Here is a 23091-nt window from a genome sequence, read left to right on the forward strand (position 1 = left end):
GTCCCTGGGATTCTCCAGGCAAAAACACTGGAGTGGGTTGCCATTTCCTTCTCCACATGAGCAAAAAGACAACATGGTGATTTTTTTCACTGGTTTCTCATCTTAGGGAAACAAATTTGGGCTTGTCATCATCAAAGGAAAAGAATTCGGGCGTGGCTTCCTCTGTGCAAATGACCGAACAACACCCTAATCCTACTTTTCTCTTCTGCCTCTTCCCAAGGTGAAGGCTACATGGAGTTACTGCCCAGAGGATGGAAATCCAGGCCTGAATCTGAGACAGAGGTCCTCTGTCCTGTGCCTGCTCATTAATTAGCCACTGGAAACTCCGGGACAGAGCCATTAACATGCTCATAAACCTTTGATTTTAAATGTTTTCGCTTAGCCACAATCCTAATGTGACTCTCCTTGTAAGCTGGTCGGAGGACATTTGTTTCTTCACATTTCTGAGGCTCATTAACTCCAGCAGCCCAGCGCCTCATTAACTAGCCCATTTAGGGAATTTCGTCTCCTGCCGGCAAAGCCTCCATCCCCTGCCTCCCAGAGCCTCTGGAGGGCACCTAATTGGGACGGCGTGGGGGCTCCCAGGAGGGCGGGGGGCTCACCCACCAGCTATCAAAGCCTCCCCCCTCCCCCTGGCCTCCCAGAGCCTCTGGAGGGCACCTAATTGGGATGGCGTGGGGGCTTCCGGGAGGGCGGGGGGCTCACCCACCTGCTATCCTCCCGATGGGCACAGCGTGCTCCTCGGGCGGTGAGACGGAGACCATGATGTGGTTCATGTAGGCCAGGTCCTCCCGATGCGAGAGGTTGATGGGCTTCCCTTCCCGGTGCAGCCCGTCCTCGGAGAGCCGCGGCTGCTTGAAATCCACGGAGTGTCGGGGGTTCAGGATCAGAGGGTGCATGATCGGGCTGGGCATCAGCTGGATGACCCGCGTGCCCTCCTGCCGGGGGCTGGAGGGCCTCGGGTGGGGCTCGGATGACGGTGGGCAGTGGTTGTTCTCCATGGGAGACACTGACAGCGGGTAGGGCTCCTGGTGGTTGTTCTCCTGGTGGAGCCTCGGTCCCTGGGCCCTCTCGGCTGGGGAGAGGCGGCGGATCATGTTGTCCAGGGGGGACCGTAGGGGCCGCTGCTCGGGGTCGGGAGAAGGCCGGTGGTTCGTTGTGATGGGCGACCTGGAACGGTGCAACAGTTCAATGGTGGGAGGGTTCTGGTGTACGTTCTCGGCCGACGGCCTTGAGGTCCTCTGGACACCGTTATCTGTGGGGCAGAGGGAAGGACAGTCAGAGACCTCAATGGATGCTCAGGGGAGGGAACCCCACAACAGTTGTAAAGGTGACAAGCATGGAGCACGTGCAGGTATGGGAAGACCCTTTTCCCCCAGATGTGGGGTCTTTTTCCCTGCTTAAAAAAAATTAAATTGCACATACTTGAAATTCTTTCCCTGCCCCTGGAGAAGCGAAGAATTTCTACCAGTATTCCATTTATCACCTATTCGTGGCTTATAAACACAAGGAAGCCACACACTCATTCTTTATTCATTCTTTATCTTTTTGTTACTTGACTCTTTAGTGTGGTTTTTCAGGGCCCTTGAGGGTCTCTCTCGAGAGGCTTTCACCGACTTACATTTTCATAACCCAATTTTCATATTCTCTGCTTCCAGGAGTTGTTGCTATTAATGATAAAGATGATGAAAATAATAAAGCAATTACTGTATATTCTATGGATTGGATTATATTGTTTAAAATTTACAACACACCCTGGTGACTCAGATGGTAAAGAATCTGCCTGCAATGCAAGAGACCTCAGGTTTGACCCCTGGGTCAGGAAGATTCCCTACAGAAGGGAATGGCAACCCACTCCAGTATTCTTTCCTGGAGAATTCCATGGTCAGGGGAGCCTGGTGGCCTACAGTCTACAGAGTCACAACGCATTGCACACAACTGAAGCCACTAATCCTTTGACACAAGTAGAAGATGCTGCCGTTACTCCTGTTTATAACAGGAGAGAAAAATGGAGGCATAAAGAAGGTAAGCAGGGACTTCCCTGGCAGTCCAGTGGTTAAGAATCTGCCTTGCAATGAAGGGGAGAAAGATTCGATCCCTGTCAGGGAACTATGATTCCACATATCACCAGGCAACTAAGCCCGCACGATCTATAGCCCATGGACCACAAGTTGAGAGTCCGAGCGCCCATGGCAAAAGATCCCACATGATGCGATGAAGATCTTGTGTGCCCCAACTAAGACTGACACAGTCAAATAAACAAATATTCTTAAATAAGAAGTTAAGCAACTTGCCCAAGGTCACCCAGATAAACTCTAGTCAGATTCTATAGCCTTATATGCCCACTAGAGCATCCACCTCTTTGCTATGTAGAAACTGGGGGCAGCAGAGGGTGGTGTGGGGTCAGGTGGGGGGAGCTGTATCAAACCCTGCTCTGGGCAGGCACAGTGGGCCTGATTTACAATGACAGCCTCGCACTTTAAAGAACATTTAGAATCATGTTGTTTCTGAATGCACAGTCCCTACAAAGGGTCAGACAGGTAGAGTGAAGGAGGAAGAGTGGACCCCTGACAATAACTGCCTCCATCCTATCCCACCTGAGCGCTCCAGCTGGAGACGTTTGAGCAAAGACAACATCGGCAGTGTACACAGCTCAGTAGCAGAAGTAGCTCCATGGGCTGGGATGAGGGAGGGACCAGCAAACATATAGCTTTAGGAGGCCCTGTTCTTAACAGGGTCAGAAGTGCAGAAATCTGCCTACAGCTTTCTCCAGAGTCCCCCACTCATCTCAGTGAGGTTTCTCTGGCCACATCTATTCCCAGAGCTGTTTCACCAAAAGCATGCGTATACCTGCAGGTCCTTGTTCTGGTCAAAGACTTGTCCATGGTTCTAAGTAAAGCAAGACAAAGTCATCTCCTTTCACCATGACGTCAGTATCTATATGAAGAACATATAAAGGGGACCTGGGAATCTGACAGGGTTAGCACACAAGAGTCAAAGGTGGTCATTTCTTAAAGTTTAACACGGGGATAACAGGAAAATGGGGACTCTGCTAGATCTCACCAATCATATGAGATGGTGAACAAAAGGAATGCTGTTCATGATCATCTGCCTGAAAGCAAAGGGCTTACTTTGTAATCACTATATAACATGCTGCTATGAATTTAAAAGTGCTTAGTCATTGGATTGGCTTCCCAGGTGGTTCAGTGGTGGTTCAGCCTGCAACGCAGGAGATGCCAGAAATGCAGGTTTGATCCCTAGGTCAGGAAGATCCCTTGGAGGAGGAAATGGCAATCCACTCCAATATTCTTCCCTGGAGAATCCCATGGGCAGAGACGCCTGGCAGGCTATAGTCCATAAAGTCACAAAGAGCTGGACATGACTAAGCATCCACACAATCATTGGAATAGCTACCGACAGAAGACTGATTTAACACATGAGAGTCTCTCTCTAAATGGTGAAGGATACACAGCTATAAAACGGAATAAGGAGCACCTTGATATTGTGCTAAGGACCAGTCTCCAGGCGCTATGGTTAGATAAGTAACGTAAGGTGAAGTTCTATGGTATGCTCTCATTTTTCTCCTCATAAAGAGGATTCCAGTTTCAATAATGGCAGAGTGACTTGTAGCAGACTAACTTTCCTGTGTGTCTGGATAAAATGTATTTATAAAAGTTATTGAGGGACTTCCTTGGTGGTTCAGTGGTTAAGACTCTGTGCTTCCAATGCAGGGGGTATAGATTCAATCCCTGGTCAGGGAACTAAGATCCCACATGCTTTGAGGTGTGGCCAAAAAAAAGTTATTGAGGGGATTTTAGTCTTGCAAGAAAGGAACTGTCCAGAGATCCAACTTTATACAGCTTTCCCCCAGACAGTAAAGAATCTGTCTGCAATATGGGAGACCTGGGTTTGATCCCTGGGTTGGGAAGATCCCCTGGAGAAGGGAATAGCTACCCACTCAGCAGTATTCTGGCCTGGAGAATTCCATGGACAGAGGAGCCTGGTGGGCTACAGTCTATGGGGTTGCAAAGAATCGGACATGACTCAGTGACTTTCACTTTTTCACCCAGAGTGACCTCTCCAGTCCATGTAGTCTGGGGCAGCTAGAAAAAGAACAGAAAGTTGCTTGAGATGCCAGGGATAGAGTATGAAGCTACCAGAAGGGAGAGGGGGCGAAAACCAAAAACCTGAGAAAATTTCCATGAAGAAGGGAGCCTCAGCCACCAACGGGCACATAAAATTCTCCCAAATCCTTAACACGTGCTCCTGAACAGCAATGTGCAGGGGAAACTCCAAGGAGCTCAATGAAAGGCAACAGCTGTATGGTTTAAAGACATGAGCAGAAATCTCAGCTGCTGGTCACAGTACTAGAGGAAGAGTTCAGAGTTGGAGATCTATCAAGGAAGACTCTGAAAACACCTCAGGCTATCTATTACCCCAGAACGGTCATACCTTTGGAGTAAGGACTAGTGCTCTAGGAAAAAGGGATCTGCCTGAGGACTAAAGGAAAAACCGAAATAGATGTTCCCTAGCCAATTATAAGATCTAGCTTCCACATAATCAAAGTGATCAGCCAGTTATTTAACTGGTAGCAGGAAAATCAACACTCTTCAGGGGAATAGAACATAATCCAGCATCTCTATAACATGTTATTTATAATATTAAGTATCCACCAAAGATTTTCTAGACATGTAAAGAAACATAAAAATATGACCCATATTCAAGAAGGAAGGCAAGCAATAGAAAGAGGCTCAGATAATCTAGATACTGGAAGGAGCAAATAAGAACTTTAAAATAGCTATTATAAATAAGTTCAAATACTTATTAATGGTGGTAATGACTGATAACAGATGAAAATCATCAGAAGAGAAAAAGGAACTCTCAAAAAAGGTTTTTGAACTGAAAAATACAGTACTTGAAATACTGGACTGGACAGACTTAGCAGATGGGAGATGGGTTAGCAAATATGAAAACAGATCAATAAAGATTAAAGACAAAGAAACAGATCTTCAGTGACCTGTGGGAACAGTTTGAAATGGTCTAAAAGAGATGTAATTGAAGTTCAAGAAAGTGAGATTTTTTTTTTTAACAGAGGAGGGTTTTTACCTCCCACCAACACATTGGACAGGGAGGCCTGGTGTGCTGCGATTCATGGGGTCGCAAGGAGTCAGACACGACTGAGTGCCTGAACTGAATTGAAAACATTCTTAAAAACTGTGTTATTTTAAAGCAAATTATAGATTTTGATGGTGGTGGTTTAGTTGCTAAGTTGTGTCTGACTCTTGCGACTCTATGGACTGTAGCCTGCCAGGCTCCTCTATCCATGGGATTTCCTAGGCAAGAATACTGGAGTGGATTGCCATTTCTTTCTCCAGGGGATATTCCCTACCCAGGGATTGAACCCACGTCTCCAGCATTGGCAGGCAGACTCTTTACCACTGAGCCACCAGGGAAGCCCCAGAAATTCTGATATCCTATCCTAAATACTTATGTGCTCATCTAAGAAAATAAGAGTTGGACACAACTGAGCAACTGAACTGAACTGAAGAAAACAAGATGATTTTCCTGCACAGTCACTGTAACATTGTCAAACAAGAAAAAACAAAGAATGAGGGGGAAAAAAAAAGGAGGAGAAATAATGGCCAAACTGTCTTCAATTTGTTAACAACAGCAGCAATATACAAACTTAAAGATCCGAGCTCAGAAAATTCCAAATAGGATAAATACAAAGAAAGCCACATCCAGGCACACAAACTGCTGAAAACCAAAAATAAACAGAAAATTGTGAAAACAACCAGAGAGAAAATACACAGGGGGAAAGTTATACTAACTATGGCTAACTTCTTTTTTAAATGCCTAGAAAGAGAGTGTGCAAGCATGTGCACAAGAAAAATAAGGACAGACTTCCCTGGTGGTGCAGCAGCTAGGACTCTATGCTTCCAAGGCAGGGGGCCTGAATTTGATCCCTGGTCAGGGAACCATATGCCACAACTAAAGAGTGTGCATGCCTCAGCTAAGACCCAGCACTGCCAAATAAATAAATAATAAAAAATAAAATATTAAAAAAGAAAAGATATGGATGGAGACCTATAGATTGAAAGAGACTTAAGAAACACGTCAACTTTTTGCAATGAAAAAGCAGATCCTTGCTTAGTTTGTGATTCAAACCAACTGTAAAAACATTTATGCAATAGCTGGAAAATGTGACATTAAGAAAATAGCTGATGATACTGAGGAACTATTAGTTTTCAGGTGATATGATGGCTCAGTGGTTATGATTTTATAAAGGAATTAAAGTGCTTAATCAACCTTGCAAGGGTATAGGTTGGGATAACAAGTCCTAACTTCCTCACTTTAATCTCAATGCAGACAAAAGCTTGCAGGACACTGATTAGCCCAGGAGTTAACTTTAATGGCTGAAATTATTAGTATGACAGAAATGATCTGCAGTCATCTGGGGACGAGGCAAATTTTTCTTTTCATAGCTAATATGGGTCTTAATCCTGCATCCACAAAAATGAATTTCTCTTTTGTCCACGTCACAGAATATCATCATTGTAAGCAATATTTAAGACAGTTGCATTTTGAAGTTTCATATATTTTATTCTAAATGCCATTTATAGAATGTCTCCCTTTCCTTAAAAGCTTATTAAGGTTTAAAAATACTTAAGGATGATGAAGACCATGTACTGAGAAATCCTATTTCCTGAATCCATTTCCTGTCTTACAAATTTCAAAACGGACACAGGCTTTGGCCAGCAGCCTGGTTACCTGCAGGTTTTCTTTGATGTCCCAGGCGTCAAGGCTCAGTGGATGGGTGTGCACTTGGGGCAAGCCTTAGGAAGTCTGGGAGGACTATGGGAGGAAGAACTTTTCATGCCAAGGGTAAAAGAGGAACTGATGTAATGTCCTGGAGAGATTTCACTCTCTGTTCCTGCCCAGATTTTGGGAACAATGAGGGAGAGAGACAGTGCTCTGGCTTATCCATCTCTGATGTTACTTTTGACTCAGGATCTGGGCAGAAACAGGACTTGGATGGGCTTGATTTATTTATTTCTCTGCAGACACCACTGAAAGAGGAAGTACTTGATGAAGTTGATAACATTAACTGTGGAGAACTGGAACAGAGGGTATTTAATTCCAGGCTCCTGGTGGTCTGGGCACAACCACTGTCAAGGCTGAAAGGTCTGCAATGAGCCCTTCCAAGCTTTGTTTCAGTTTGCAAAAAGCACGCGCCCACGTATGGAGAGGGCTCTGATGTTGCTACCCTGCTGCCTCTGTTATTATAAGTTGGCAGCAGGGTATGGAAACTTATGAGACCAGAGCCGCCAGGCAGAGAAGCTCCGGACACAGGAAATGCACTAAGCGGACAGTGGGTGCATTAAATCCCCTAGATGTAGGAGTCTTCTGTCTAAAACAAGAAGATGTTTTTTTGGTCTGGCCTTGATGTCTGGGTTTGTTCTTGGTGAACTGCCCAGCTGGAAAACTGGGAAATTATCCACATTGCCCTTGGTCTGAAGGTCTTGATATAGTGGGGAAACGTACAAGGAAGAGAGAGGAAAGGCCACATACAATTGGTCACTTGGGATTTAGAAAGGGGGTGGGGTGCGGTAGGGCAGGGAATGTAGCTGGGACTGGTAGGGGACCTCCTTCTGGTGGAAAGTACTTTCTGACCCCAAACCTTTCTCCTTGTAGACCTCTTCTAGACACAAATAACCCCTTCTTCTCACTACCAAAAAGCCCCCAATAAGGTAGGACCTTAAATGTGATGGTCACAAAAAGAAGTCTGATTTCTTTTCTCATCCTCTTTCCTTTTATTTATTAGTAAAGTTTCTCTACTTAAAATTCATCAAAATTCAACCCCATTTAATCACACTGGGCTTCCTTGGTGGCTCAGATGGTAAAGAATCTGCCTGCAATGCAGGAGACCCAGGTTTGATCCCTGCGTTGAGAAGACCCTCTGGAGAAGGAAAAGCCTACCCACTCCGGCATTCTTGCCTGGAGAACTGCATGGACAGTTCATGCAGTCCCAAAAAGTCTGATGTGACTGAGTGACTAACACTTTCCACTTATTCACATTATGTAATGAATAACTAGTAGAACTTAAAAACAAAGCAAAACTGCCTTTGGTTGAACTCTTGGTTTTTGACTAGGAAATTTTCAGGGTAGAGCAGAGGCTAAGGTCAAGTTTATGTCTCCCGTACCAGGATCACATTTCCCTGTTGTGTTATCCCTAAGGCTATGGATGATAATAAGAGCCATTGGTCAGGGAGATACAAATCAACAGGCCCAGCAGGTAACTCTCACTCATCATCCTCAGTACACTGGGATCCAGATTTTTTTTCCTCCCTGAAAACACCATTTCCCAGCTGTCTTGTAAAAGAGTAGCAGAAACCATGTGTGATAGAAAGACCTACACAAAAATTAAAGACTCTAGGTCTTGAGATGGAATTGAAAATAGATTTCATACATATAGTCAGGCTCTGTCACTTCTGTTAGGAGTTGATTTGTGCTCCCCCACCCCCAAATTCATGTGTTGAAGTCACCACCCCCTAGTACTCCACAAAGAGATCTTATTTGGGAAAAGGGTCATTGCAGATGTATTTGGGTAAGAGAAGGTCATATTGGAGTAGGGGGCCCCTATTCTGACATGACTGCTGCCCCCCTGAACAGGGGAGGCTGGACACAGACATGCACACGCTGCACAAACCGGAGAGGTATGTTTTGTCACAGTCCTTACAATATGAACTGAAGCAAAGACCTTTCGGGAATGCCAACCATATGTGTGGTAGTCTTTCAGATGCACAGTATGTGAAGAGTAAGGAAATGTGGTTCTGGCTCTCACGGGTATCATAGTCTCATGGAAAAGGCAGACATGGCAAAACAACAACAGAAGCCTACAGGTGCTGAATGAAGAGTCAAGGGACACAGGAGGTAAGCCACGCAAGACCCATAAGCCAAGGATCTCCAAAAATTGCTGGCAAACCACCAGATGCTGGGAGAGACACAGCACAGATATCCCCCCAGCTTCAGAAGGAACCGATCTTGCTGAGACCTTGCTCTTGGACTTCCAGCCTCTAGAACCCTGAAGCAACGCACTTCTGTTGTTCAAGCCATCCAGTGCATGGCAGCCCTAGAAACTATCCCCGCTATCGCCTTTCCAAGACGTTCAGCTAAGACTTCCCACTGACTCTGTGCCTGCCCATTTCAGTGTTCCCGTCTCACTCAACTCCCCTGTCACATTCAGCGGTCACTGAATTCCCCTGTAGGCCCCGAGAAGAAAACTGCCCTAGCTTGGAGTGTAGGATTCACACAGGTCCGAGGTCAAACACAGTAAATCCTCTGGAAGTGTCTAGACTTTTATAATCATTGGGTGAAAGGGGTTGAAACAAACTAAACATGGGAATTCCCTGGCTGTCCAGTGGTTAGTACTCTGCACTCTCACTGCTGAGGGCTCAGGTTTGATCCCTGGTCAGGCAACTAAGATCATATAAGCTGTGTGGTGTGGCCAAACACTAAAAAAGAAACAAAACAGGGGACGTGTAGGGCTCTGAGGCTTAATCTTCATCACTGTGTGCGGGATGGCCTCCAAAGGGCCACCCCTGTTGGTGGTTCAGTGCAGACAGTGTGGGCAAGTCCACATCAGCCACAGAGGGGGCTCTGTGCTCCTGGCTGGACACTGGCTCTGCTCTTTGCAGGGGATGCAGAGGAGTTTCCCTCAGTCTCAAGAAAGCCCCACCAAAGAAGTGAATGGAGACATCAAGCTATCAGGCTGCAGATGAGACAAGTGGCCATTTGGAGGTAAATACTGTGAGCCATTTACAGGGAGGGGGTAAGGTAGTACGAGGGTCAGAGGGGAAAGAGCAAGATGATGTCATCAGAGGACTTCCTTCTCTGGAGGTGAGCCCAGTCCCCTGCTAGCTCCCTTGTGTGCACGCCTGCTAAGTTGCTTCAGTTGTGTCCGACTCTTTGCGACCCCATGGACTGTAGCCCACCAGGCTCCTCTGTCCGTGGGATTCTCCAGGTAAGAACACTGGAGTGGATTGCCATGCCCTCCTCCTGGGGATTTTCCCGACTCAGGGACTGAACCTGTGTCTCTTATCTCTCCTGCACTGGCAGGCAGTTTCTTTACCACTAGCGTCATCTGGGAAGCCCTCTGAGCCCTTATCTCAAAGAAATCAGATGGCAGTTCCCAAAAGGTAAGAGAAGGGACTGATGTTGAAGCTGAAACTCCAATACTTTGGCCACCTGATGGGAAGAGCTAACTCATTGGAAAAGACTCTGATGCTGAGAAAGGTTGAAGGCAGGAGAAGAAGGGGATGACAGAGGATGAGATGGTTGGATGGCATCACTGACTCAATGAACATGAGTTTGAGTAAACTCTGGGAGTTGGTGATGGACAGGGAGGCCTGGCATGCTGTGGTCCATGGGGTCGCAAAGAGTCGGACACGACTGCGTGACTGAACTGAACTGAAGAGGAAGTCTCCTGAACACTTCCTGGTTACCTAGGGAGAATTATTCCTGTGTATTAAGGATCTCTGGACCCTAAAACATTTAGCTCAATATAGCAAGTTAGCCTCTGGATTAAGGACAGCCTCCACACCCCTGGAGGACAGAGGAGGCAGGGAAGGGGCATGGGTCCCCCTCAGCAGGAGGCTGATGATACAGATGGATGAAAAGCAGTTCTGTGCACCACCCAGGGTCTCCACGAGGTCCCATCACAACCTCATTCTGCACCAGGGACCGGGCCAGGGGTGAAAGGTCATGCTGCCCTGGGCCATGACACAAAAGAGGCAGAGCAGGAAGAGGTGGCCCTGGAGAGGAAAGTGGGGTAAGGAAGAGAGGAATGAGGCTTAGTGCAGAGGAAAGTGCTTGGGTGCTCTGACACCAGGGACAACAGAAAGTCCTGGTGGGACCTTGTTACCTCTGCTGGACTCCACAGTCACAGGGATGAAAGGGTAGCACAAAATGGTGACTGTCAGAGCTGAGGGTGAGAGGAGACGGACAGATTAATAGAAAGATTCCAAAGGTTCGTGGGGAACCTATAATGTGTGAGGTACACAAAGAGTAGGCATTGCTTATTTTCAAAACAGCCTGCATTCTCGATTAAGGCTGGCACTTTAAATGTATTTCCCCATACAAGTCCTGCTATAGATGGCACCTGGTTAACCCATGAGGAAGTCCTAGGATAATGGTATGGGCAGGGAACAGGCCTTTCCTATGTCAGGATGCAGAAATTTGGTGTTTGCACAAAGTACATGTTATTGCAATGAAGGGAATGGTTAGGAAAATTGGAATCAGAATAGCATAGGGAACTGTAATCAATATTTTGTGATAACCTATAAGAGAAAAGAATTGGAAAAAAAAATATACAGATATATCTATGTCCGTCTGTCTGTGGGAGATTTTTGTCCTGTTAAGTGCATTTATCCTGGGGCAGTCAATGATCCAAATGGGTTAATTCAGTCCAATTTAGTATGAGGTTTTAACATCATTAACTGAAGACATACACTAGGGTCTCAAAAGTTACCTCTGACTCTTTTTTGGTTTACATATGACAGCTTCAAGTATAGATGGTCCCAGACATATGATGGATTGACTTAGCAATTTTTTGACTTTACGTTGGTAGGACAGTGATACGCCTTAGGTGGAAATGACACTTCAAAACTTTGAATTTCAGTCTTTTTCCGGGGCTAGTGATGTACGGGAGAAAACTCCTGTGGTGCTGGGTGGCGGCAGTGAGAACAGCTCTCAGTCAGCCTCATGACCACGAGGGTAAACAACTGATACCACCCTGTACCCAGATGACCGTTTCGTTTTTCACTTGCAGTACAGTGTTCAATAAATTACATGAGACAGTCGACACTTTATTGTCATCATGAAACCTTTTGGCTGCACTGCATGGCACGTGTGATCTTAGTTCCCTGAGCAGAGACTGAAGCCATGGTCCCTGCATTGGAAGAACAGACTCCTAACCACTGGGACACCAGGGAAGTCTCAACACTTTATTATCAGACAGATTTTGCATTAGATGATTTTGCCCAACTACAGGCTAATGTAAGTGTTCCCAGCATGTTTAAGATAGGCTATGCTGTTTGACAGGCTAGGAGTAGTAAATGCATTTTCACCTTAGGGTATTTTCAGTTTAAAGATGCATTTATCAGGCTGTACTCCCATTCTAAGTCTGAGAAGATCTATATTATGAAACAGGAACATTATAAGCAGGAGTGCTGGGACCTGCCAGTCTTTTGTACCCCATTCAGAGAATCTGTTTTGGCATCCTAATCTCCATAATTTTTCTGCTTATTGTTTAATCATTTGTCCTATTTTCAGGGTACTTGCAAACACAAAAAAACTGATAAAAACATTATTCTGGTCAGCTCATTGATGTTGCTGTGAAATGAACACAGGTGCTGGAGCCAAGCGGGCCTGGCGTTAAATCTAGCTTTGCCACTTGGTAGCTATGTGATTCGGAGAAGGCAATGGCACCCCACTCCAGTACTCTTGCCTGGAAAATCCCATGGATAGAGGAGACTGGTGGGCTGCAGTCCATGGGGTCGCTAAGAGTCAGACACGACTGAGCGACGTCATTTTCACTTTTCACTTTCATGCACTGGAGAAGGAAATGGCAACTCACTCCAGTGATTTTGCCTGGAGAATCCCAGGGACGGGGGAGCCTGGTGGGCTGCTGTCTATGGAGTCGCACAGAGTCGGACACGACTGAAGTGATTTAGCAGCAGCTATGTGATTTGGAGGCAGGCTACTTTATTACTGGTAGCCTCAACTGTCTTATCTATAAAGTGGAAATAATATTACCCTCTTCATAGGGTGGTTGTGAGGATTAAATGATTTAAACATGGAAAAGCTTACATGCTTGAAAGGGCCTGGCATACAATGAGAACCCAATAAATGTTAACTGTTATTTTGGGATTATGAAGTAGATTCATACACCTCATCTCCTTTAATTATCTCATTAAAATTGTAGAAGAATTCCTTCCTCCAAAGCAGTCTTTGGGCAGCTGGATTTGATGGATGAGGTTGGGGGGAGGGAAGCGGGATAATATTTTCTTCAGTAAAACAAGCATGTAAATAAAATTTCTCCGGTCTATCCCAGAATACAAGTCACCCTCCCCACGCTACACAAAGGAATGGTTTCTCTTTATTATCTGGGCCATGACCATGGGCTGGCTGGAAGGAGAGCTGAGAACGACAGCGCACTCACACCTAAAATCTCCCATCCGCACTTCCATATTCACCTGGTGGCAAGGAGCTGCCCCGGAGCAGAATCTCCACCTTAGAACCGTGTTGACTGCTGCAGAAAGCAGTGACGGCACAGCAGGTGCGAACAGTTTCAAATTCCAGTGATGAAAAATCACCTCCCAGTCTCTCAGATGGGAGCACAGGAGAGGGTGGGACTAAAGGGTTGACATTATAGGAGGGTCCCCCGAAGAGGTAGTGAGATGGGAATATTTGAGAAACATAGGTCCTATTCTTCCTCCCTGGAAGCTTGTGCATGTCCAGTCCAACACGGGTGGCTCTGCAGAGCTGATCTCACTCAGAGGCCAGACCGGATCAGAAGCATATTTTAATTGCTCAGTGAGCTTTTAGGGAATCACTCATTCAAGCAGTTCTAATACCAAAGGACCAGTGGCAATCCGATGTATATTTTGGGACAAAGCTTATCTCCTTAAATATTTTATCGGAGCCCAAATTCACTGCTTCCAGAACCCAAAGTATCAAAAGAAGTTAATCATAACTGTGTGTAACAAAATAAATGTGTTTTATAAGCATTTGTAGGGGCTTCCCTGGAGAAAGCAATGGCAACCCACTCCAGTACTCTTGCCTGGAAAATCCCATGGATGGAGGAGCCTGGTAGGTTGCAGTCCATGGGGTCGCTGTTCGGACACGACTGAGCAACTTCACTTTTACTTTTCATTTTCATGCACTGGAGAAGGAAATGGCAACCCACTCCACTGTTCTTGCCTGGAGAATCCCAGGGACAGGGGAGCGTGGTGGGCTGCCGTCTATGGGGCTGCACAGAGTTGGACCTGGTAGCTTAGTTGGTAAAGAATCTGCCTGCAGTGCAGGAGAACCAGGTTTGATCCCTGGATTGGGAAGATCCCTTGGAGAAGGAAATGGCAACCCACTCCAGTATTTTTGCTTGGAAAATCCTAGGGTCAGAGGAGCCTTTTGGGCTACAGTCCATGATGTCCCAAGAGCTGGACACAGCTTAGCAACTAAACCACCACCACCATGACCATTTGTGGGTCTGAAATTTCTAGAGATGTTGTGCCTCCTGGTTTTGGTGAAATATATAGTCTCCGGCCTGCATAGCTATCTGTTGTTTAGTCGCTCAGTTGTGTCCCACTCTTGCGATCCCATAGACTGTAGCCTGGCAGGCTCCTCTGTCTATGGGATTCTCCAGGCAAGAATACTGGAGTGGGTTGCCATTGCCTTCTCCAGGGGATCTTTTCCCAACCCAGGGATTGAACTCACATCTCCTGCATTGGTAGGCAGGTTCTTTTTCTCTGAGCCACCAGGGAAGCCCCAATAGCTATCTAAACACCTAACTCATCTCAAGCAGATAAAATGTGTCACCAACCAAAGAAAAGCAATCTATTTAAAATGAGGTTTTCATCATGAAGTAAGTGAGTGACGCTACTCTTGGTTTGATTACTAAGAGGGGTAATATTATCAAAAGTTCTTGATAAGATGAGATAAACGAGAATTGACGCTCAGCACTTCTGAGCATCACCAGACAGGACATTGTTGTGTTTTTCTGGATTTTAGTCGCTCATGACTCTGAAGGTACAGAATGTGTCTTATTCATCTTCGTATCACCCAGAGAGACTCAGTCCTTAGGACGTGAGAGTTCTAAGATCTGAGACCATTTGGTTGAATTTCCTGTCTTGTAACTGGGGTGACTAAGGGAGACAGAAATGAGAAACTGAGCCCTTAGCACTGTCACAGCAGAAGAGAGGATTAGAACCTGGTTTCCTGATGGCCAGGTCCCATTCTTTGAAACATTATTTCTAAGCTGACCATGTGTCTAGAGTCCCATTTCACTGGGCTAAGTGTCTGGGTACAGATGAAAAGTTATATAGTTCTCTTAGTTATATAATAGTGCCTTCCCCAGCCCTTTCATAACTATGTAAGAGTGAAAATGTTAGTCCCTCAGTCATGCCTGACTCATTGCGACCCCCACGAATTGTAGCCCACCAGGCTCCTCTGCCTATGGGATTCTCCAGGCAAGAATACTGGAGTCATTCCCTTCTCCAGGGGATCTTCCCAACCCAGGGATCGAACCTGGGTCTCCCACACTGCAGGCAGATTCTTTACCATCTGAGCCACCAGGGAAGCTCAGTAACTAAGTAAGGGGAAGAGAAGAATGCTGGTTCTTCTAGACAGAGGTGGTAATTTGAGTACTGCTTAGGCCCAAGTTATAACACAGTTGTAGAACAGTGTACATCGCAGAGATAATGAATGTTTACAAAATGAAAGATCTGAATTCATAGGTCACCTTTCTCTCCCATCAGAGCCTCTGAGCTAACAGTGACCTCCTGGCTTGGCACTGCCATGCGGATGCTAGTACAGAAGGCGAGACTGCAGTGTAATGTACTCACTTGGGGTATCTGCAACGAACTGTTGCTGGGATAAACAAGATATGCTTGTCCTGTGATATAAATTCCCGCTGTGAAATCATGAATGTCTGAACTGGTCAAGTCGATGGCAGTGATGAGGTGAAGACATTGGGGGAGGTGGGGTGGAGGAGTGAATGAAGCTTTGTGTCTCCATGTCTCTGCATGCTTCACGGTGCCAGCCTGTTGAGGGGCTGAGCTGATTCTCTCTGGAGTGTCCTGCTCTTTCATTCTCAGCTCTGTGTCAAGTCAACAGCAACACACTTTTACATTGTTCTGTAACCCCAATTATGTAACACAAATAATTAGGGATGTAATATTGGATGCTTATAATTTCACTTTACAAACTTTCTCCGCCCAAGATCAGATCTTTCTGTATGTTAACACACGCCCATATTAATATGTGACCAGTTTTCCCTGGTGGCTCAGATGGTCAAGTGTCTGCCTGCAATATGGGAGACCTGGGTTCGATGCCTGGGTCGGGAAGATCCCCTGGAGAAGGGAATGGCGATCCACTCCAGTGGTCCTGCCTGGAGAATTCTTTGGACAGAGGAGCCTGGGGGGCTACAGTCCATGGGGTTGCAATGAGTCAGACATGACTGAGCAACTAAGTTTTTCTTTCATTCATGATATAACAGTATTGATCCTAGGGCCAACTCATGTCAAGCTGGATATATATTTTTTTTGATGGAAAAGAAAGGAAAGGTGGTTGTAGGTAGGGACCCTGTACACAGCCATTCACCTCTCCAGTTGGTCTCTCTTTGTCACCAAGTCCACCTACACACCTGGAGTTCTGGGGGCCCGCAGGCTCCTCATATCACCTTGTGCCTGGTACAGCTCTTCTCACGTGATCCCATCTGACAGAGACCTGTGCTCCTTTCTGTGTGTCCACCTGCTGATGTGAGAGCAGGTGGAGGAGCAGGGCAGGTAGCGTGATCATGATTCCTGGCCACCAGCTTGAAGGAACGGTCTCTGAGAAGGGGCTACTTTTAAGGGCAGGTCTGAAGCAGAGCTATCTGGTCCCCAGGGCGAGTGATGAGCCCTTGACCTTGGCCTCCTTAGCTGCATCCCTCTACCTGCTGAGCTCACTACTGCCAACAGCACAGCACTTGAGGGCGTAGCTCACTAGGGCATTTTTGGTAGTGCATTTGTATTTTCTTGGTGGGAGATGGGCTCGGAGAGGGGCTGGCGTTCCCTACTGAGTGGCTCCTGCCAATGAGAACAGCAAACACACCTGCTCAGGAGCCAGGTCAGGCCGAGGGGAGGAGGGAGTTGTCATGAGGTGAGGCCATCGGCCACCAATCACAGCTGAGGGTACAAAGGGGAAGAGAAATTCCAAATAGGAGTTTTCCTTTTTATAAATAATGAGAAAAAGAGAAAACAGACAAAAGGACAAAGAGAAAACAAATAAAAGACAACCCCACCCCCAGCTGGATTTCCCAGGTGGCACTAATGGTAAAGAACCTGCCTGCAATGCAGGAGGCATAACAGACGAGGGTTTGATCCCTGGGTTGGGAAGATCCTCTGGAGAAGGGAATGGCAACCCACTCCAGTATTCTTGCCTGGAGAATCCCCATGGAGAGAGGAGCCTGGGGGGCTATAGTCCATGCGGTTGCAAAGAATTGGTCACAACTGAAGTGACTTAGCACGCACGCACCACCCCCAACAAGCCATCACACACATGTTGTATCTGAAGACGCAGCCTACGTACTCTGCTTCTTGCCCTAATATCAAGCTTCAGTAAACTCACCTCCTGTTCTCTGGAGCAGCTATTGGCTACTATGCAAATGTACAGGGCAGGAACAGTAAAAGAGCAGAGAAACCAAACTGGGACTGACAGGCAGCAGCTAAATTCAGCCAAGGTAACTAACGCTGGGGGAAGATAGGCTGAGAGGCACAAGCAGGGAGCCTGCAAGAAGCACAGGTTTATTCTCCATCATGGAGGCGAGGAGACCCGCTGTGAAATGCCTGGCACACCAAAGAGATGCCGGTCAGGTCGCCTGGAGCCAGGCTCTGTTTTGTGAAGTGTTAATTAAGAAAACACATAACTTCTCATTTTTTAATTTGCCAACAATGAAACAAAAATAGTGCTGCTCTGGGGGATGCTCCATCAGTTTAAGGAAATGCCTCTAGAAAAACAAACAAACAAAAAACACAGGGTTTTAGGCCCCTCATAATCTGATCCGAAGGATACATTTAAAAGAATTACTTTGGTTCCCAATTCAGGCAGAAAGATGTGGAGGAAATGCTCCCAGGAGGCCTGATACATTGCAGTTCAACAGAACAGGGAGCAGAGGAAGATTTTTTACACACTATTTCTGTCCCCAAACACCTGCTGTGGAACTCTGTCTGGGGCCACAATTCAATTCTGGTCTTTTGTTCTGTTTTCTACCAGTAATTTGATAAGAACCATGTAACTGGCCAGAGCAGAGCATTGCCTGGAACGTCTGAACTAAGTCCTCCCACCGAACACACGGCAAGACGCCGCCTCCGGAGCACGAGGACGAGACCTCCCCGGACCCCTATCGAGTTCATAGGGTTTGGGTCTCTTTTCTTCCACCAGCATATGTGACCCTCTGCTCAAAATCTTCAATGACTCCCCATTACTTTGCTCCACAGCCCAGAAATCAAAGTCCTCCACGGTCCTGCTTCTAATCTTACCTCCTTGGACTGGTTCTACAGCAGCGAAATGTGGATCACTGTTGAGACAGGGGGATGGCTCACAGGGCTCTAGTTAGTTTATGCTCCCTATTTGGGGTCTGTTTGAAACCTTTCTTCATCAAAGGTAGGGGGAAAAGAAAGATAAGCTCTGCAACCCCAGTCACATGATTGCTCTCCATTCTATTGCTCTCAATTCCAGTTAGAGATTGCTAACTCCATCTTGGGTCCTCCTGGAACGTTCCCCCACTTCAGTCCTGCTTATCAGACCTTCGAGGAGTCCTGCAGGCCACCTCCTTCGTGATGCTGAACCTGATGCCTGCACTGGCTATCATCTCCCCTCCCACTGTCTCTTTATGGCGCCTATTATAGCTATTCTTTGTTATTGACATGCGTATCTATCTCATCTCCTCCCCGAGACTGGGAGTAGCAGAGAACCAAAGAGAGATCTTATTCACCTTGGCATTTCCCCTAGGGTCTCAAACACAATCAGTACTCAATAAACGTTGGTCAAATGAAAAATGAATCACGTGAATAAGAACAGAGAGACAGCGGAAGCTCTGGGGTTGGGCTACATCTCGGACGAGAGACACCTCCCGGGTACCTTCTTCATGGTTCTGGTGAAGGATGACTTCCTGCTGTGTGTGTATCGAGTTTCCGGGGTGGAAGAACGGTGAGAAAAGAATCCGAGGTTTCCTCTGCTTCAGAATATGCTGAAGGAGTTCATAGAGCACATCACCTGGAGAGAAAAAGGAGAGAGAAACAGGGAAATGGGAGTGTTCTGTTCAACAACTATTTGCTGAGCTCTGACTGTGCCTGGCACTGCCTTAAAGACACAATGTTGAGGAAGGTAGGTCTGTCCACGGGAAGCTTACAGGGGATAGGATGTGGCACTAATACCCAGAAGGTCAGAGCCATGTGGGACTTTTAAAAAACTTTTTTGATTATGAAAATCATATACAAAAAAGGAATAGGAAGGGAGAAAAACAAAAGTCATCTATAATCCTATTCCTAAGAAACAAAAACCCTGTTAATACTATATACAGTATGTTTTTGCCGAATTGATGCTTTCAAACTATGGTGCTAGAGAAGACTCTTGAGAGTCCCTTAGACAGCAAGGAGATCAAACCAGTCAATCTTACAGGAAATCAAACCTGAATATTCACTGGAGGGACTGGTGCTGAAGCTGAAGCGCCAATACTTTGGCCACCTGATGCAAAGAACTGACTCACTGGAAAAGACCCTGATGCTGGGAAAGTTTGAGGGCAGGAGGAGAAGGGGGTGACAGGATGAGATGGCTGGATGGCATCACTGATTCAATGGACGTGAGTTTGAGTTTGAGCAAACTCCAGGAGATGGTGAAGGATGGGGAAGCCTGGTGTGCTGCAGTTCATGGGGTTGCAAAGAGTTGGACGCAACTGAGCAACTGAACAACAATAACAGTATATGATATAGTTACAGAATTAGAATCAAGCTTATCATAGTTGAGTATCTTTTTCCCTCCACATCATTCAACTGCTTTAGTAACTGCAATATAACAGCCTATCATAGGGATGTACCAGACTTTATTGGAAACTTAACTTGTCCCAACTTATTGCTATTCCTTTTATTTAAAAAAATCCTTTTTGTATCTATTTGCATTTTAGATTATTCAAAGAAGATAAAGTCATTAAGGATGAAAAGTTTTAATGTTTCAATGACAACTCATAGATTCTTCATAGAAATCTTCCCAACAGGGGAAAAGAAAAAAAGTGCCTTTTTCTAATCCACCCCAATCCCAGGCAGGAAAAGAATAAATATGGAAAAAAAAAATACAAGTCCAATCAGAGGTGATAACTATTAATATTAAGATACCCTATAATGAACTAGGATATTTTGGGAAGCTAAAACTTATGCTTCCTTCTAAAAATACACACAGGCATTGCTCCCAGGTTCCATCATCTCTGAAAACCATCTTTGGATGTCGGCCTCTCGCAGAGGATGGTAGGGGCTGGTTTGAACTGGGGGCCTTCTGTGCTGATATATTTCGTATTTGAAGTGTCCACTGAGTAGTTAATTAGCAAAAAAAAAAAGAAAGAAAGAAAGAAAGAAAAGCTGTAAAGCTGTCCTGGTGTTGTCCCTCCCCTTTGACTTAGCTCCAAGTTCAAAAACGCAGGTGGGTGCCTCAACACCCCTTCGACGTGGGTGATTAATCTTAAAAATACCGCAGGCTTTTCTGACTGTCCCCCTACGCCCTTCCACACACAGATACGCAGTCAACAATTGTACCAAACAATGGGCTTTTTGTCTCTAATTTTAGCCATTTTTAACAGATACTTAATTAACAACTTAATTTAACTGCATATTTTGGGCTATGGCTAATTTTTTTTTTTTCCCTTCAACTCAGTCTGAACCTGAGAAACACTCTAAATGAATTTCTTTGTTTCTGCAAACTTCTGCACCTTTTCTATCTGTACCAAATAAAGCTCCTCGACAGCCCGTCCTAAGTGATTCCTGAGATGCCCTTGGGTTTCGCTTTTGTTTCTTCCTCTATCTTTGAATTGTGGTCGTTATATTAATATAACTTACTGCCACTATTGGGGAATGGCAACCCACTCCAGTATTCTTGCCTGGAGAATCCCATGGACAGAGGAGCCTGGTGGGCTACAGGGGTCAAGAAGAGTCGGACACAAGTGAACAACTAACACTTTTACTGCTACTGTTTATGACTGTGACCAAACAGAGCAAAAAGCCTTTAAGAACTGAAGACCTTATGTCACTGGGTCTTTCCTTTCATTGACACGGACAAGGAGCCGCATAGGTGTTCTGAACCAGACTTGAGAACGTTGTGTGTTTAAGGGAGAGCGATAACACACAACTGCGTGTGGCTGGGAAAGGCTCTGGAGCTCATCTAATTCAGACCCAGTAGTCATGGTGATGCTGTCGCTGACGAGATGAGGATACAGAGCCTGAAATACCGTCCTATTTTAATGATTCATATTTTAATCGCTCACAAAAATAAGTCCCTAATCAACACTTTGTTTCTTGGGGTTTAGCGTAAATGTCTTCCTGAACTTTTCCCATTTACATGGCCTCGCATAGCTGATGTTCTATCCCGTGGGTTTGAGCAAAGCTTTATTTCGGTAGTAGCCCAAGAGAAAACGAAAACTCTGAAAAAAAAAAGTGTTCCAGATGATTACTAAGAAAAATGGGCAGTAATTAATGTGCCCGTTTAGAAAGGGGAGGCCAGGAAATGCAGATTGAGTGTGTATGAGGGTGGCGGACTCTGCTGGTTTGGAGGTAGGCTGGTGTGCAGGGAGGGCCCTGGGGCCCGGGCTGCGGGACGAGCCTCGCTGCACCAGGCAACCTTGAGGAGGTCCCTGAACTTTCTGCGAAATGCAAACGTCCCCCTCAGAGGAGAATGTCGAGCAGCACGGTCTGGGAGCATGTGACACCTGGCCCCTCCTTGGAGGTCACTCCAAGGGCTCTGAGTAGGGAGCAGGCATAACTTTCTTTTCCATTTCTCTGTGGGTACAGAGAAAGCGAGTCAACAAAGCGATGTCCTTTAAGTTCTCCAGGCATCAGTTCCTCATCTGTAAAACGGCAGTATTAGCAGCATCTGGGCTTCTCTGATAGCTCAGCTGGTAAAGAATCCACCTCCAATGCAGGAGGTGGTTCAACTCCTGGGTTGGTAAGATCCCCTGGAAAAGGCATAGGCTACCCACTCCAGTATTCTTGGGCTTCCCTGGTGGCTCAGACAGTAAAGAATCCGCCCACAATGTGGGAGACCTGGGTTCAATTCCTGGGTTGGGAAGATCCCCTGGAGAAGGGAATAGCAACCCACTCCAATATTCTTGCCTGGAGAATTCCATGGATGAGGAGCCGGGGGTGCTACAGACCATGGGGCCACAAAGAGTCAGACGCAACTGAGCAGCTAAGCACAGCACAGCACAGTAGCATCTTCCTCCCAGGAGGGCTTCCCAGGTGGCTCAGTGGTAAAGAACCTGCTTGCCGATGCAGGAGATGTGGGTTCGAGCACTGGGCTGGGAAGATCCCCTGGAGAAAGGAAAGGAAAGTGAAGTCGCTCAGTCGTGTCTGACTCTTTGTGACCTCATGGACTGTAGCATACAAGGCTCCTCCGTCCATGGGATTTTCCAGGCAAGGCTACTGGAGTGGGTTGCCACTTCCTTCTCCAGAGGATCTTCCTGACCCAGGGACTGAACATTGCAGGCAGATGCTTTACCATCTGAGCCACCAGGGAAGCCCCTGGAGAAGGAAATGGCAACCCACTCCAGTGTTCTTACCTGAGAAATCCCATGGACAGAGGAGCCTGGCAGGCTACAGGCCTGGGGTCACAAAGAGTTGGACATGATTGAGCAGCTAAACCACCACCACCACCTTTCAGGGTGCCTATGAGGACCCAACGACATAATCACGTAATGTGCTCATCACAGCATCTGGCAAACAGTGAGAACCCAGCAAACACCAGTTGCTGTGTGACTGCCACTATCTCCACTACTATTACAGATATTATTAACGTGGTTTAGGACAGACCTGTGGATCCTGTGGGAGAACGAAGCAGGAGTGTCTGGGTCATGGCCACGTTTATGTTCCCCTTTCAGAAAGGGCAAGGTGGACTGAGGCTGTTCCCCCATCTTGGTCTCTCCGGACGCCTCACCCTGGCTTGATGGGCTAAGCGGGGCCAACCTGTGCTCTGCCCTGTACTTCCCCAGGCCCTTGTGCTCCCTCTCTGCAGGCTTTCATCCCAAAATTGGCAAAGGGAGCCAGGCAGAGAAGGCTTCTCTCTGAGTGAGTT

General features: G+C 46.4%; 1 protein-coding gene across 1 annotated transcript in view; it reads right to left on the reverse strand.

The window, feature by feature from the left end:
• The window catches only part of ETV6 (ETS variant transcription factor 6), a 286284-nt gene that overhangs the window by 19316 nt on the left and 243877 nt on the right, over positions 1 to 23091 (reverse strand). Inside the window, exons 4-5 of the mRNA XM_052640662.1 lie at positions 18901 to 19035; positions 710 to 1255 (exon numbers count right to left, since the gene is read on the reverse strand). Coding sequence (XP_052496622.1) covers positions 710 to 1255; positions 18901 to 19035 — 681 coding nt within the window. The remainder of the gene's footprint in view (positions 1 to 709; positions 1256 to 18900; positions 19036 to 23091) is intronic.

Source organism: Budorcas taxicolor, chromosome 5 (assembly GCF_023091745.1).
Source record: "Budorcas taxicolor isolate Tak-1 chromosome 5, Takin1.1, whole genome shotgun sequence".
NCBI classification, from domain to species: Eukaryota; Metazoa; Chordata; class Mammalia; order Artiodactyla; family Bovidae; genus Budorcas; species Budorcas taxicolor.